Source organism: Stegodyphus dumicola, chromosome 5, assembly GCF_044657685.1.
Source record: "Stegodyphus dumicola isolate Sdum_Otavi_A_Nest chromosome 5, ASM4465768v1".
NCBI classification, from domain to species: Eukaryota; Metazoa; Arthropoda; class Arachnida; order Araneae; family Eresidae; genus Stegodyphus; species Stegodyphus dumicola.
In genome coordinates this window covers 172,577,128-172,594,108 of record NC_140772.1, presented here as the reverse complement: position 1 = coordinate 172,594,108, position 16,981 = coordinate 172,577,128, and the positions used below count along the sequence as shown (strand labels likewise).

At 32.8% G+C, this 16,981-nt stretch overlaps 1 protein-coding gene across 7 annotated transcripts in view; it reads right to left on the bottom strand.

Moving 5' to 3' along the window:
• LOC118199452 (scm-like with four MBT domains protein 1) overlaps nt 1–16,981 on the bottom strand; it is a 244,315-nt gene that overhangs the window by 186,048 nt on the left and 41,286 nt on the right. For all 7 annotated transcript variants that reach the window (XM_085817388.1, XM_085817385.1, XM_085817389.1 and 4 more), the window contains one exon: nt 2,957–3,054. In XM_085817388.1, the coding sequence (XP_085673514.1) occupies nt 2,957–3,054 (98 nt within the window). The remainder of the gene's footprint in view (nt 1–2,956; nt 3,055–16,981) is intronic.

Genomic DNA, 16,981 nt, shown 5'->3' with positions numbered 1-16,981 from the left:
CTTGCAAATTTTCCATTCAGCTCAATGAATGAGCTTCATTTTTCAGAGAGGTTTCAGAGAGCATTCATTTGAAACATGCTATGTCAAATGTACTCACCGTACATTGCGTTATTCTTCCTCAGGATTTGTTTGCAAAAAGTCTGAATGTACGCCCACATACATAGCTTCGTTATGTTAGAGCAGTTAATAAGATTAGATGCATTCCATTGCATGTTGGATTATTTGGCCTAACTTTCTAAAGGAAATGATGAAGATTACAATCACTTGCTGTTGCACTCAGAGGTTTATTCATGGGCTATCAATTGAATTGTTTGAATAATCTGTTTGAAATGTTCGAATAACTGACTTGTCTGAATTTTTTCCCCTCCAATTTGCTTGATTTGGTATTGAACTTTCATGAAAACAGAAAAAACTGTGCACAAATCTGCACATCCAAAAATGGCATCACTTATCACACCTGTATCACAGAGCTGCTTAAAATAAAGCCAATTTACAATTGCAAAGTGATGAATTTTAATTTTTTTTTTTAAAAAGTCATGACTGCTTTAGTAGGAAAAACAAACGAAACCTATGTAGAGGTAAATATATTCACTTTCCTGCATTATCAGCAGCCTATGCAAAACAAGGAGATTTATTTACTTACTACCAACACTTGGACATTCCTCATGGTGTTTTTATAAAGTGACTAGCAGGCAAGCCCACCAGATGGGAAGACTGCACGCAAAGTAAAATTCATTTGTATGTCTGAAAAGCAAATGCATAAAATTTGAAATATTTCAGCTTTAGTTTTGCTTGATTAACAATTTTCGGTCATATAAACCGGGGTTGTATCAATGTTTCATAAAGACACTCTGTGACTATAAAGCTAGTACTCTGTGTACCACACAGTTCAACTTTGAATCCTTGATCATCATAAGGAAAGAAAATTACATACATCATCAGTTCCAAGTTAGGATTTAAAATACTGATATTAATGAGATCAACACCTTTTGTATGTATTGTAATATCTCTATTTGATGGAGGAACGCTATCTGCACTCCTAAAACAACTGCAACTTCATTTTCTTTTGGTGCGTTGTAATGTCCTCTGTGCTCACCTGTAATACTTTTGCCATTGATGTACATATGGATAGCAACAGCAATTTCAGCACCTTGCTCTCATAGAATTCCTTCTACAAATTTTTTTCAGCATGTTGTAGGCTTGGATTCATATTCCTTAAAACTACATTTAACTGTGCCAGCAGTTCATTCAGAGCAGTATTTCATAGTATAGTCATTCTCTGCCTGAGGGTTTGCTCCAAATCTAAAATAAACAGCTGGGCATACTGTTCTTAATCAGGATGAAGTCGATGAAGGTAGTTTGCTCGATGTTATATGTCATCATGAATTCTAAAACAATAGGGATCTGAACCTGTAGATTAATAAGAACATTATATTTTTTTCTTAATAATTATTTTAATAGGGAAAAAAAATCACTGAATGCTAGGAGGCGGTAACAACATGGATACATTTTGCATATGGTAAAATCACATTCCACACAGCTAACTTTCTGTAGGAAAAATGAGTTACATGTAATTCAGATTACATCATAAATAAATCTTGCGTATGGTAAAATCACATTCTACATAGTTAACTTTCTATGGGAAAAATAAGTTACATGTAATTCAGATTATAAAGTATGTATAATTTAAATGTAAATATGATTATAATTAAAAGGGGGAAAAATTAAACAAATGTTTACTGAAAGAAGTTTTACTACTGATTAATAAGTATGTGATAAAATTATTTTTTAAAAACGTTGGTGATTTTTGGTTGGGACAATGACAGACACAACTCTAGTTTTGTAGAAAGGAACACAGATTTGTTCTATGCCTCTTTATGAAAGACAAATTTAGAAAAAGCAGAAGTCAAAGAATTACTCAAAATTAAGAAATGAGGAACTGGATGATCTTATAACACAAATGAATGGCGAAAGCAGTGATTTTGAAGAAGAAAAAGTGCCTTCAATTTATAAAAATTAAACAAATTGTTAAAAAAGACACTGGGGCTGTGTCTAATTTTCCAGTGGAGGCTGACTCACATGAAGAGAGCAGAGAACACTTTCTCACACACACACCATTCTTTGCTTTCTTCATTTGTATCAACTTCCACTGCAAAATAAGACAGCTCCTGTATGCTTTTTTAACAATTCATTTAACTTTTTATAAATTAAAGGCACTTTATCTTTTTCACTATCACTGCTTCTACTGCCTGTTTATCTTATAAGATCATTCAGTTCTTCATTTATCATTTCTCAGTTAACAATGTAACTTCTCCTTCGTCTATACTTGAAAATCCTCCACTCACTGTCTATTACAATTTATATAACTTTTCTTTTTGGCTTCAATTACAATTGATGAAAATCTTTTTAAATTGTTAACAGTAAACAGCTGGAAGTTGTTGATTTTAAAATTGTTTGGCCAGAGTTGTAGCCATCAAGCATTCAGTGTTGATAAATGAATGCTGAACTGTATACAAATGAAAGTGTAACATTGAGCAAACTAAATGGAGACAATTATGATAACATACATAAGCAAAATCATATTTGACAAATCTGCATTTCGCAAGGCTTTACTGTAAACATAAAAAAGTATGATATAAATTCAGTATTCTACATGTGTATTAAAAAAAAAATGCTCAAATTTATAGAACAAAATTATATTTTTTTAGTGTTCAAGTTAGAGCACAGCAAAAAGATGCCTAACAAAGGGGTCAACACTAAAATGGATTTCTACTTAAATGTTTAAAGGCATAAGTGGCATTTAACATTGTGCTTTTATATGCAATATGTATTTTGTTACTGCTGGTAGATCTATATTGCAATCACTGTTAATTATAAACATACTAACAGTGAAATTAAATGAAATTCTAAAATTTTTTAAAAACTATTTCACTTGCTATAAAAAATTGGAGCTTACATGTGTGAATGCTATAGGAGGTGCAGCAACAGATTTTGTCTCCTCGAGATACTCTTGCCAGATGAAATCTGGATCCAATCCATCCTGAACAGGTGTACCTGGTACATACAAATTAGGACAGTACATAAAATAAAAACAATATTAATATATACAAGATTAAATCTGAAAAATCCAAACACAAATTTACCCCTTTTTAATGTGCATTGGGTCTTGTCATAGCACCTCCAACACACATACAAATAATTAATGCAAAATAAAAGTCAATTTTAATGATTGGTAAATGTTTCTGTGACTACGACAAAGCACACAGCAGCAGTGTTGCCAGAAATTTTTCAACTAAAGTCACATAAGAGGACTCAAAAAGTCGCAAAAATCACAAATGACGTCAGAGAACACATGATTTTTGTGACATCATAGTCTATTTAACGTTTTTAATAGTTTAAAGGAACCTTTTATCGGATTTGTGCATTCAATCTGTTACAAACCCATATGTATGCAAAAATATTTATATAGTTGTTTTAAAAACATACAATTTTTAAACAATGATAAAAGTTTAATATATATTACACAGTCCAGTCACATTAATGTGACCATCTGTCAAAAGCCAGAATAACCACCTTTCACAGAGCGGACTGCTGCGAGACGTGCAGGAAGAGAGTCACATAGGTCCCTGAAGGTGTTCTCTGGGATGTTGAGCCATGCCGACTCTAATGCCGTGGCCAGCTGCGCTAGATTACGCGGTTGAGGATCCATGGCGCGAACAACTCGATCGAGATGGTCCCACAGATGCTCGATTGGGTTTAAGTCAGGTGAGTTTGCTGGCCAGGGGAGGACGGTAAACTCATCCTCGTGCTCTTCGAACCACGCACGTACACTGGCAGCTGTATGGCACCTCGCATTGTCCTGCTGGAAGATGCCATCATCCTGAGGAAAAACAATGCGCATGTAGGGGTGAACATGGTCCGCAAGGACAGATGCGTACTTGTATTGATCCATTGTGCCTTCCACAATGATCAGTGAACCTAGAGAATGCCAGGAAAACATTCCCCAGACCATAATGCTCCCGCCTCCAGCTTGGACCGTTACGGCAATGGTTGTAGGGTGGTTCCTTTCAGAGGTTTCACGCCTTATACGCCAACGTCCATCTGTCCGATGGAGCATAAAACGCGATTCATCCGAAAACGCAACCTGTCGCCACTCAGTGGACGTCCAGCTGCTGTACTGGCGTGCAAATTCTAGCCTTCGCCGTCGATGAACAGCAGTCAGCATAGGTGCACGAACCAGGCGTCTGCTTCGGAGGCCCAGACGCAGCAATGTTCGCTGAATAGTACTTTGGGAGACACTTTTGGTAGCCCCTTGGTTCATTTTGGTGGTCAGTTGCTCAACGGTAGCCCGTCTATCTGCCCGAACGCATCTCCGCAACCGTCATTCGCCTCTGTCATCTATGGCCCGTGGTGCACCACATTTGCCACGTCGCTGATTTTGGACAGTCCCATTTTGCCATGCACGGTACACTTTTACCACGGCGGCATGCGAACAGTTCACAAACTCAGCCGTTTCGGAAATGCTTCCACCCTTGGCCCGAAAGCCGATGATCATGCCCTTTTGGAAGTCGGATAAATCGCTTCGTTTCTGCATTACGCCAACGATTGAAATGTTTTCCGAAGCCCTCACACACCCTTTATATACGCTCAACTGCACTGTGCTGCCACCTGGCTTCTGTGATTGGTTATTTAACTCTGACATGGAAAGTATGTGGTGGTCACATTAATGTGACTGGACTGTGTATATATAAGTAGATATATTTAGTGTTAATAAAGTTACAATATTATAATATATTAATACAATTAATTATTATATATACATTTTTCTTGCTTTGGATGAAGCAAATTTATCAATTGCTTAATCATTGTCAAACATTTCAAATTTTTCTCTTTCCACATTTAAAAATGCCAAATCACTTAGGCGAATGTTCATAGCTAGCAACTGATAATGAAATAGTAAGCAGTATTTTAATTGCATCTCTCAGGTTTGGAAAAGCATTTTCTCGATATGATATTATATGGGTAAAGAGCTCTAAAGGAGTTTTAGGCTCAGCTTTTTTTTTTTTTTCTATTGCGGAGTAACATCTTGCAGTCACATAAACTGCTCAAAACAATTAGGGGATATTTTGAGTTTGATATGATAACCATATGATTGACAAATTTTTTAACAAAAGGAAATATAAGAGATTAAAAAGGAAAATCATAACGTTTACAAAATCAGGAATAGTCAAATATTTTCTGTGATGGTGAAAACTATGCGTTTTAGATAAGGAGTGAAAAGTGACCTGCAGCATTCCTTTTGTAGGAGGAGATTAAAAAATATTGACACACATTGAATGTTTTGTAGCACTGAATACAATGTCCCAGCAAAACAACTTAGTTGAATCGGTAGCCTTGAAGGCCACCGGTCATTTAGAGAAGGGTCATGAAACTGGAAATTTTTGCCGAAAATCAGAACAAGGTCATAACACTTGCAACAGCACAAAATAAGGATTGGTATTTAACACTAATGATCAGAAGAAACCACACTATGAATACCACATTTTAGCAAGAGCTCCTTCAGAGGGCTACGGATACCAGAGTTTCAACTATTTGAAACTGTCTCCACCATGTCAGTTTCTATGCTTGCAGACATACGGTTTGCATTTCATTGACACAGGACCATCGTGCTGCCAGCAGAAAGCGGGCACACGAGCATCTAGGATGAGGACAAGATGCGTGGAACAACATGCTCTTCACGGATGAATCCCACTTTAGTGTACGGATTCTCACCTCATCATTCCTTTAAACTACTAAAAACGTTAAACAGGGTTTGTAACAGATTGAATTGATTGATTCCAAACCATTGTATGGAATATGCCTGCATTTGTGCATGAAAGTGTTCTATTTTACTGAAGCAGAGTAACGGTCTGTGCCGGTATTTCTGTCAATGACCGTACTAACCTGCACATTATCAGGAATGGGTTAACGGCTCAGTGATATAAGGATAAGATCCTCAAGGCTATTGTGTTCCTTTATGCTGCACCAATTGAGGATGAATTCATTCTCATGGATGATAACGTCAGGCCATATTGCACTCAGCTAGAGAACAATTTTCTTTTCGAAGAAGGAATCCTTTAAATGGATTGGCTACCATGTTTCCCAGATACGAACCCAATAGAACATGCTTGGTATATTCTAGGGAGAAGGGTTGCTAAATGCTAATGACCCCCAACAAACAATTCAGCATTTGAAAAGCTCTCTTCTACAGTAGGAGAGATTATCCCAGCCTCTCATCGATAACTTCATTCATTTCATGACCTGCAGGTCAGCGACACTGCTTTTGGTCAGGGAAACCATATCCCTAGTTGAAACTCAATTGTATCCAAAAAAATACATTATTTGTTTATTTGTATAATATGCATAAATTTTACACTTTTTTACCAACAAATTTCAAATTACTCCTTGTTCATTGATCCTTTTTCTTTTCTTATATCTTACAACATCTATACATCATATATCAGTCACCAAAACATTTCATCATGAACAATTACACCCAAAATCATAATATCCCTTAATTGGCTTAAGCAATGCATTTTGATACAGAGTTCTGTTCGATTAAAATCTATATTCTAAAATTCACCAACGTTTTTACAATTCTTTTCAAGATCATTATTAACATTATTCTTTTTTTAATAAATTTCCAACATTCAATAAATACCTAAATTTGGAAATAAGATCACTTAGTCATCTAAATCATGTACATATTTCATGCTGCAGATGATCAGGAACACTTTTTAAAATGCAAAAAATTTCACTTTCTGCAGAGAGGCCAACATCTCTAGCCAATTCTCCAGACATTTTTCAGCATCTTCTAACACGAATTGCTGTATCAATACTCCATTTTTCACAAAGAGATATAGCCTTTTCTATTGCCTCTTCACAGATTTTGTCTCAAATTTCTGCAAGATCAGCCACTAATTATTCAAGATCATGCAATGCTTCTCTAAAATTCACTTTAGGATCTTGTAATATGAGCTGCACACGACCAGTTCTCCTCAAGAGTTCAATGCAACAAATGTACATAAATTATGAAATTAAAATTCATTGACAGTAAAAAAAAAGTATTTTGGAATAAAATTGTAGCTTCATTTCTGGTGTCGCTTGTGGTAGAACTGTCCTCTCATAATTGTTCTATTAGTTCTTCCAGATGATCAACAATACCACTAACCTCTTGAGTTCTGGCACTCCATTTTGTTTCAGATTCATGTTTAACAGTTTTCTTTAAAGCATATTTTAACTATCATTGTAATGTTTGTTAATGAAATTTGATTGGAATTCAGTTTTTCTAAATTATATTTTCAACCGAGGCTACATCTTTAGCAAGTACTTCAATAAATCCAAAAAAAGGATTCTTTGATAGAAACTTTACTGCTGGTAAAATTAGTATCTATTTACATATCTAAAGACTTGCAACATTTGTTTACAATAAGCGATATCAGAAGTCGAAACAAATAAAAGTCCATAATATTAATTTCTTTTGATGTAACTTACTGTTTGATTATTGTAATACAGCAACAGAATTAATTCATGGTCCAAGGGTTTATAATATAATAAAAGACTACAGAGAGTAGTGTTTGTTAGTGTGAGCTGTATGTGCATTTCATTTAAAAAATAAAATATTTTGCTATTTTAGGAAAATAAAGTTTTCAGAAAGAAAGAAGAAAGAATGTTTTGTATACAGAGATATTTGATTGATATACTGCAAATGTTATTTAAAACATATATCAGATAACCCAAGAAAGGTAATAATTATATTACAATAATTACTAATTTAAAATTTATTTCCCAGAAATTGATCAAAAATAAAAATTGTAATGTTCCAGAAAATCTTGTTTGTCTTGGGACCCAGAGGAGCACCCGGGGCATGATAGACCCCCTTGCTATGCCACCAAATAATGGGTAAGCACAGCATCACAATACAGTTACAAGATCTTTGTAATGGTTTTATGTAAGCTCAGTTAACTCACAGTTAACAGTTGATAAGCCGATTTAGTTTTTGGGACATTAATATTTGGGACTGCCTTCTATGAAACAGCATGTAGTGAAGTACTTTCAAAATTATGGGATGCTGCCATCAAGAAAAGTGTGCATTAATAGATAAAATGCATGACTTTATTGGAAACTAGATAAACAATGGCGATGGAACATGAAAACTTATGATCAGCAATTTAAGTTTTTATATATCAGATCTGTAACTCCTATTTGTTAATTATCTGACTACGCAGTCAAACTTGTGTTGGAATAACTAGAACATCGACAGCAACAAAATTTCTTCCATTGATAAGGCTTTTCTATTATGATTTTTTTTAGCATGCTCATTTACCCTTTCCAGATTGCTGCGCTTTTACTGTAACTAATATGAATAACAACATTCAGAAGGATTTTATCATGAAATTTCAGATACCTAGAGCTATCATTAGTTCAAAAAGAAAAATATAAAGAAAAGTTAGAAAAAAAAATTTCAATGCATTGAATTTTTTTAAAAACAGGAAATACCATTCGTATAGTAAAACTCTTCATCATTTTTTATACTAATCTAAACAGTTAAACAGTGGTTATCATACATATCATTCTTATTCAAAGAGTTTTGGGGAAGTTTTTGACATTTAGGCAAAGCCAAAAAAGAACACCAAATTTATTTTGGAATGCACAATTCCTGTTATTGAACTATTTATAGTATGATTGCAATGTAAAATATATTGATATTTAATTAGATATTCTAAATTTTATATTCCTATTTCCTTTCGTAATTTTCTTACACTTTTATATCAAGTAACGAAAGAAAACTTTCATTTATCTAAGTGCTCTTAAATGTAATAAAACTAAAATTAATAATTAATGTACATAGATACGGCTGAATGGATAAACTTAATACTGTACTAAAGTTACAGGTAAAACAAAATTAAAATACAAATACTAAACTAGTAGATAGAAACAATTCAGATAAAATAAAATTAAGTAAAAAAAAAAAAAAAATATGCAGAAAATCATTAAAGGGAAAGAAATGGAATTTGTGCAACATAAGTTTCATTAATTCAATAAATTCCATTAATTATAAAAAACAAATATAATGTATTAAACATTTGCATTAAAGAGTAGAAGACTTTCAACAGAAAGCCATTTGTAATCTTGAATGCTATGTTTATTCACATACCCTCACCACCTTCTGCATTTTTATGATAACTTCTGAAATTTTTCTTTAGCAAAAATAAGCAGTTTCTGCAGTTTTTAGCTTATCATTCTCTGCACATACATTTGAAGTCCATTCATTCAAAAAACTTGGACAAGATCATAAATTCCCTCTCCAATGCAGACAAAACTGTAAAATGAGTTTCAGTCGATATTATACCTCAAACTAAGCACTTAAGGTAAAACCAATCTATTCTAATTTAATGAATTAAGTGGTACAAGAACAACAGTATAATAATGCTTTTATGGATGGCTAGAACAGTAAATAGTTTGGCTGAAATTACAGAATGGAAACTTATATCACAAAAGGTAAAGAGGAGAAAAATGCATGTGGCATGGATGTATTCAGCTAATCAATGTTTACAAAGTGTTAAGTGTAACCATTTTTTTTTTTTTTTTCCTACACTATTTATATTGGAATATTAAGTTAAAACTACTACTCCTTAGAGTTGTAAAAAAGATTTAAAATTTTTAGTTGAGATTTTTGCTCTTCTGGCATGTCTATTCACAAAGTTTATATGGACTGTTACATAAAAATATTAACTCAGTATTTGAAAACACAGGAAAATATCAAAATGCTTAGTTTAATAATTCTTTGTTTTGAAACTGTGAATGGCAAGCTCTGTAAAATAATTTAAAACGGAATCCTAAGTTCTAAAATTTTTATTTTGGAAAACAGGTAAGGTTATCATAATCTTAAAATTCACTGTTTTAAATACATAAATATACATTATGAAATTAAATTATGAAATTAAAATTCATTGACAGTAAAAAAAAAGTATTTTGGAATAAAATTGTAGCTTCATTTCTGGTGTCGCTTGTGGTAGAACTGTCCTCTCATAATTGTTCTATTAGTTCTTCCAGATGATCAACAATACCACTAACCTCTTGAGTTCTGGCACTCCATTTTGTTTCAGATTCATGTTTAACAATTTTCTTTAAAGCATATTTTAACTATCATTGTAATGTTTGTTAATGAAATCTGATTGGAATTCAGTTTTTCTAAATTATATTTTCAACCGAGGCTACATCTTTAGCAAGTACTTCAATAAATCCAAAAAAAAGGATTCTTTGATAGAAACTTTACTGCTGGTAAAATTAGTATCTATTTACATATCTAAAGACTTGCAACATTTGTTTACGATAAGCGATATCAGAAGTCGAAACAAATAAAAGTCCATAATATTAATTTCTTTTGATGTAACTTACTGTTTTATTATTGTAATACAGCAACAGAATTAATTCATGGTCCAAGGGTTTATAATATAATAAAAGACTACAGAGAGTAGTGTTTGTTAGTGTGAGCTGTATGTGCATTTCATTTAAAAAATAAAATATTTTGCTATTTTAGGAAAATAAAGTTTTCAGAAAGAAAGAAGAAAGAATGTTTTGTATACAGAGATATTTGATTGATATACTGCAAATGTTATTTAAAACATATATCAGATAACCCAAGAAAGGTAATAATTATATTACAATAATTACTAATTTAAAATTTATTTCCCAGAAATTGCTTATTTTAAGACTCTGATAATATAATCAATAAGATGTTATAAACCTTATTATTATGATATAATTTTATGATTTACACTTTGTGAACTATTTTGAAGCCAGTTTCAAGATATTATGAGATGAATGCATTTTAAGGCATGAGTTACCTACTTTGGTTATTGCTTATTCTAGTTATTATTTATTTTTACTTTAGCTATTGTTTCCAACCATAGCAGTAACATTAGCATCTTGATTAATATAATTCAGAAAGGCAAAAAGAAAAAAATGTGTGTAGCATGGATACACTCACCTGACCAATGTTTGTATTTACAAGTAATATTTTAAAATATGAAAGTAATCAAAACAATCTGAAAAATATCTTGGAGCAGGAAAAAAATGTTAGTTCTCTACATGTGCTGACGAGTTAACATCAAAACTGAGCAATAAAAAAAATTATTTGAGGCAGATCATTGGGAATTGAAAATAATATTTTAATGTTGGACAGAACAGAGATACTTTGATGGATTATCTTTATTTAAAGCATATATGAACAAGTTTAGATTACATTCCATTTTCACACATGACAAAGATATGGGTTTAATGGAACAGTTTCCAAATTCTGCTAAACCTAAGACCTCTTTTTGCACTTCCCAGGGGCTCCACATACATTCCAGGAAAATAAAATAAAATTGATGAAATTAAAGAATAAGAAACTAAAAGTAGAATCAAAATGGAAAACTAGAAACCACATTCTGAATAAGAATGTGGCCACACATTCTGAAGAAGAATGTGGCCAAATTTAATTTCGCATCCTTTGCTACAGGATGCATCACATAATCTCATCGTTTATAATGCGAAATAGTATATGAAATCACATGTTTTGGGTCCCATAACACATTCTTCTGCAGAAATAGCTAGTTGTGTAACTGCTGTCTGTTGCAGTCGCCATGGTTGGTGCAGTAGTTAATGATGCTGACTGCCGTGTCGTTGAGCTCTAAACTGAATCCCAGAAAGGTACAAAGCAAGGATTCCATCAGTCTTTCTTTTAATTATTACATATTTAGTTTTACTTTATGACTATAAAAAACTACTTTTATTTAAGTTTTGGTATTTTATTTATTTATTTATTTGAAGAAAAAGAAATCCTTATGCACCACAAAGTATCACACGAGGCTTACAAATCATAAGTAAAAAAAAGCAAAATCGTAAACAATAACATCAATTTTCAATAATAATATAATGAAATCATTTACAATGCATAAAATAAAAGTCAAATAACTGTAGTCAAAAGCTTGGTAGATTGAAGGTGAGGATAACAAAACCATAACATTTCGGCAGCCAATGATTTCTTATTAATTTTAATCTGCATTTCAATAGATTTCTTGGATTACCAAGCAATGGGCAATAAAAAAGCAGGTGGAAAACACTTTGCCAAGATTACAATAACACAAATTGGAAGACGTCAGCTTAAATCATTCGAAATAAATTTTAAACTTACCATGTCCAGACAAAAATTGTGTAACCTTAAAATTGAGCAATAAGTCCTTAGTGTTTTAAAAATAGTTCGGAATAATTTTTTTGTAACAATTCCATTATTAGAAGAGATATAATTACACAAAACAAATTCTCACATAATCAGAAGGAAATGCTTTATCAAGTATAGCATCGATAGTTTCCTCCAAGGAAGACGTAAAGTTACTGATTGGAAGCCAAAGGCTCAAGATCTCAATCTTCCTCATAAAAGTTTCTTTAATACCATAAGTGTGAATTTTTTTCCATAGATTCTCATTATAAATGTCCAAAAGAAACTTCCTCCAAGGCTCTAATTTGGTCTCAAGAAGGATTTCATTGTATTTTTTTCCCTAAATCGAGGTATTTCCACTTATACAAGTCCCATATATCATTACCAGAAGTTCTCTGGAACCTCAGTCTAGCAGCGTTAACTCTCTTTCTCATAATGGAAAGCTCCAATGACCACCAAGGTACTTTTTGCATGCCCTTTCTTCTAAAAGGCATAGATTTAATACGTGCCCAAAAAATAACTAAGTTATAAAATCAACAATCACATCAAGTGAGTCAGTACTAGAGCAAGAATCCAAACTATTTATGATGAAAGAAATAAACTGTGAACAACATTTTTCAAAATATCTCCAGTTTGCTTTTTTTATATTAAACAAACGTCTATTAACAGCAATAAAAAAGCAGCAGAAACAGATAAGTCGAATTTAATCATTGCATGGTCTGACAATGATTCACAGTTTGAGAGACACCAGCAGGTAACATTCGTTAGCAAATCAGCTCATAATTGTGAGGTCTATATAGCTTGATCCCTGTTCTGAACAAAAGGTAGGGCCACAGTCCTCATTGATCACATATACGTTATAGAAGCCGATAAAATCTCCAAGCGTGTTTCCTCGAGCATCACTGCAAGGACTAAACCACAGTTCAGACTTGCTATTGGAATCCATACCCCAAATAAGCTTTGTAATATCCTTAGCTTGGAAGACCTGACTTATTTTCTGTAAATCAGAGTCAATACATCAGGAAGGCTCAAAGTAGTATGAAAATAAAAAATATTTTGTATCTTTAAAAATAATGTCAAAAATCACCATATTATAGTCCAAGAATTTCAAATCCAAAAATGTAGCCAGAAATCCAGCTCGAACAACAATTGCAGCCTTTATGACTTCTGAATTAAAATCATAATATAACCTAAAGGATCTCGGAAAGCCAGGCACAGCAACTTTCAGAAAAGGGCAAATAGCTAATATTTATTTTTTCTTATCTTTTATTTTTTGATTATGTCTAATGCAATTAATACAAACTTTCAAATTCTTACGTGTGCAATTTTTACTTTCATGTTCACATGCACAAAAATAACAAGCCCAGAGGTTTTTAGAATGTTCAGCATGGTGATTATATCCAAAAACACAGATAATAATGATAAAATCATCCACAGCACAAATACTCCAAGAAATTTTTAATCCACATTCCTGTAAAATACCTCTACGCATGTCTGGATGCACTTCAACAACTAAATGTCTCGTATTTTGAAATTTCCTTAACGTAAATCGAATTCAAGATTCATTATTTCAAAAGCATCTGGATTTTGATTTTTGAAAACATCAAGAACATCCTCATGCTCCATTAGGCACATTTTGTATTAAGATCGTAGGATTCTTCCATCTGGAAGGAACAGTTAATTCCGGTGATTTTACTTGAATTTCAGATTGTAACCTTTTTATATCATTTTCAGAAGGACATTCTATCAATACCTTAAATAATGTTTCCAATGTTTTTTAGATTGAGAACACCCACTTTTTTCTCTACAGGATTAATCTGTAGTTTAAGAATCTTTTTAATATCTTCTGACGAACAGTTTTCCAAAGAAACAAGAAGACCACAACTTAAAGAACTTTGTTTTACGTAGACAGCAGCAAAGCACTAGCATACGTTGGTCTTACGAAAATGTCTCTAAGACTTTCCCTAAAAGCTTCACGGTAATCCAATGACTTAATACATTCAAAATTCTTAGTAATCAAACACTGCATGCCTTGCCTCTTCATGAATATTCCGGTTCATATTACACTTTGACTCAATAGCCATTTCAAGTTTATCATAGCAACATTTAAGCGCACTATAAAACGCATCACCATTCTATTTGTCCATCCTGGCACCCCTTTACTTCGTAGCACTTCTCAAAGATGTAAACAAACCATCGTGGTAGGCTTAACTGTACTGAAATGTTGCAAGAGCCATAATATTAATAATACTTCTTTCAACTTGAAACAAATTGCACAAATATAAAGCACAGCACTTTCACAAAAAAAAAAAAAAAAATTATACACAATAAATAGTTTACACACATTAATTACCGCAAAATAAAGCTGAAAATCAGAGCTCAAGAAAACACACACAGCAATGGTGCATGCATGTGCAGTCCCTAAGCTTTGGTATTTGCCAACATTGTCTATGCTTTTTGCTATAAGTTATAAAGCACATAAAATTAATGCAAATCTAAATAAATGTATATATGTATTTTTCAAGTTTGGGAAAAGAAGACAATGATCTTCTATAAATGGTGAAACGGATGCATGGGGCAAGAAAGGTTAGAACCACTAGTATAAATATTTTTAAGCATACACTATTTGTGCAGCATGGAAGTACTTAAAATACCACAGTCAAAAGACTTTTAAGTGGTCTAGGGTAGAGACCCTCGAATATGTCTCCTAGAGTGCACTCCATCAAAATTGGGGTGGAGTTGTATGGTTAGTATGATAGAATTATAACAGTATGACTAGCAAAAATTTTTTGCCCTGCCCACTTCTATCTGTATCTTGCTTGTGACTTAACAATTCTAAGACAAAACTTTCATAATATGATGTCTGATCTGACTTTTTTTTTTTTTTTTCCTCTGAATGTGCCATCTTTCATGGAGAGTATAGCATGAGATATATGTTTTAATATATTGCTCAGCTGCGATAAGATAGCTTCTCCACAAAGCAGGTTTAGAGTTGTCAAAAATGGCAAGGAAAGACAGTATTGCTAGATTTGGTGAGAAATTCTCCATTTGGTGACAAAATTGGCATACGCCATAGACGAAACAATAACATCTTTTTTTCCCCAGAGTGGTCTCGAAAGCAGGTCAAATGCTATATAAACCCAGACTATATGCGGAGTAGCAGTTTATCATCAGTGTATCATGAAGAGTATTTTGAGTGTGTTGAGCTCCGACAGTGATCGACCAAGTTGTGAACTATATTTAGTGTTTTGCCACGAAGCTGTCTTCATCATTATAGCCTCATAATCTGAAGGCTATAATGGCTATTTCGATGATTGTAACGCATTTTTGGAACTGTCCTGTGAAATATTGACAAATAAATTGTGTTTTGTTTCTTCATCAAGTATTACAATTAATCACTCCAAATCCACAAACCTGTAGAATGCAACAATATGTTTACACAACAGTAAGACACTTGAACTATAGTTGTCAAAATTTCAGTTTTAAAATATTCTTCATAAATAGTAAGAACCAAGAAAAACAAAATCTTTAGCTTAGTTTCTAGGTCAGACTGCGTACTTTTGACTGCCTGATGATACCAAAACTTATCACAAAAATAGGACATTTCAATTTTTATCATTATATTACTGAACGTTTTATTATTGTGTGTTTTATTATTGTGAAAGTACTGTAACTTCACTTACTCATGAAGAATTGGAAAAAACATTCATTAATCACAAAGTGGGGATTTGATGGCTTTTCAGGACATAGTTCTTACAAACAAATATTTGATGAATCCAAAATCAGTGATTCTGATTTGAGGCAGTAGAAAGCAATAGAGTTTTAATATTTCCTTCATAACCCTTCTTTAAAAAAGTTCCCAAACAAATCATATATGTATGCATACCATGTAGTATAATGAATGTACTTTAGTTTCATCTCATGTCTTAGACCATAGCCAAGATGCTGAAAGTAGCTTAGAGAATAACTTTCATAGAACTTATTTAGGAGCGATGAAAACCTGCTTTCAGATGCATCGTTTTTAAAAAATGGATAAAATTTTAAAAAATTCTGCCTTAGTAATGCGCACACCAAATGCAAATTAATAAAAATAAATAGCACTACCTCTTGCTCAATATTATGCCCCGCCAATAACAAGGGGCATCAGAAACGGCAGTAGCTAATTATGTGAGTGGTAGAGAAGCGATTCAAAGACATCTAACTTTTTCCACCTTTCTGTCACTCACTTTAGCAAAACTTACTTTTAAAAATGGTAACAGTCTTCCTTTATTATTACCTTTTAAAATGCAAGCAACAATTTACAGGAGCTACGATATCTACACAACTCGCATCTGTTTGCTTACATCATATCTAGAGCTTCAAAATAAAAGGGTTTTTCTCAGTGGTAAATTTTTACCAGTTCAAAATGAAAACATCTCAGTGACTGGTTTGTTGATATCAAAATATCTCTTGTGATAAACTCAGACTCTACAGGCAGTCAAACTTAAGTAGTATGAGAGTGCCGTTCAGTGTGCAATATGTTCTTTTCTCTTTAATGTTCATATCAGCTTTTACACAGAGAAACTGTTGAATAAAAATTAAAATTAGAGTCTCCTCATGGAATCTAAAGAAACACGATAATTATATAGTATTGCAGTTAAATTTGAAATCAAGAATTATGCTTCAGAACATGGAAACAGAGCAGATGCAATGCAGTTCATTTGCACTTTCACAACCGAGCATGATAATTCAGTAAAA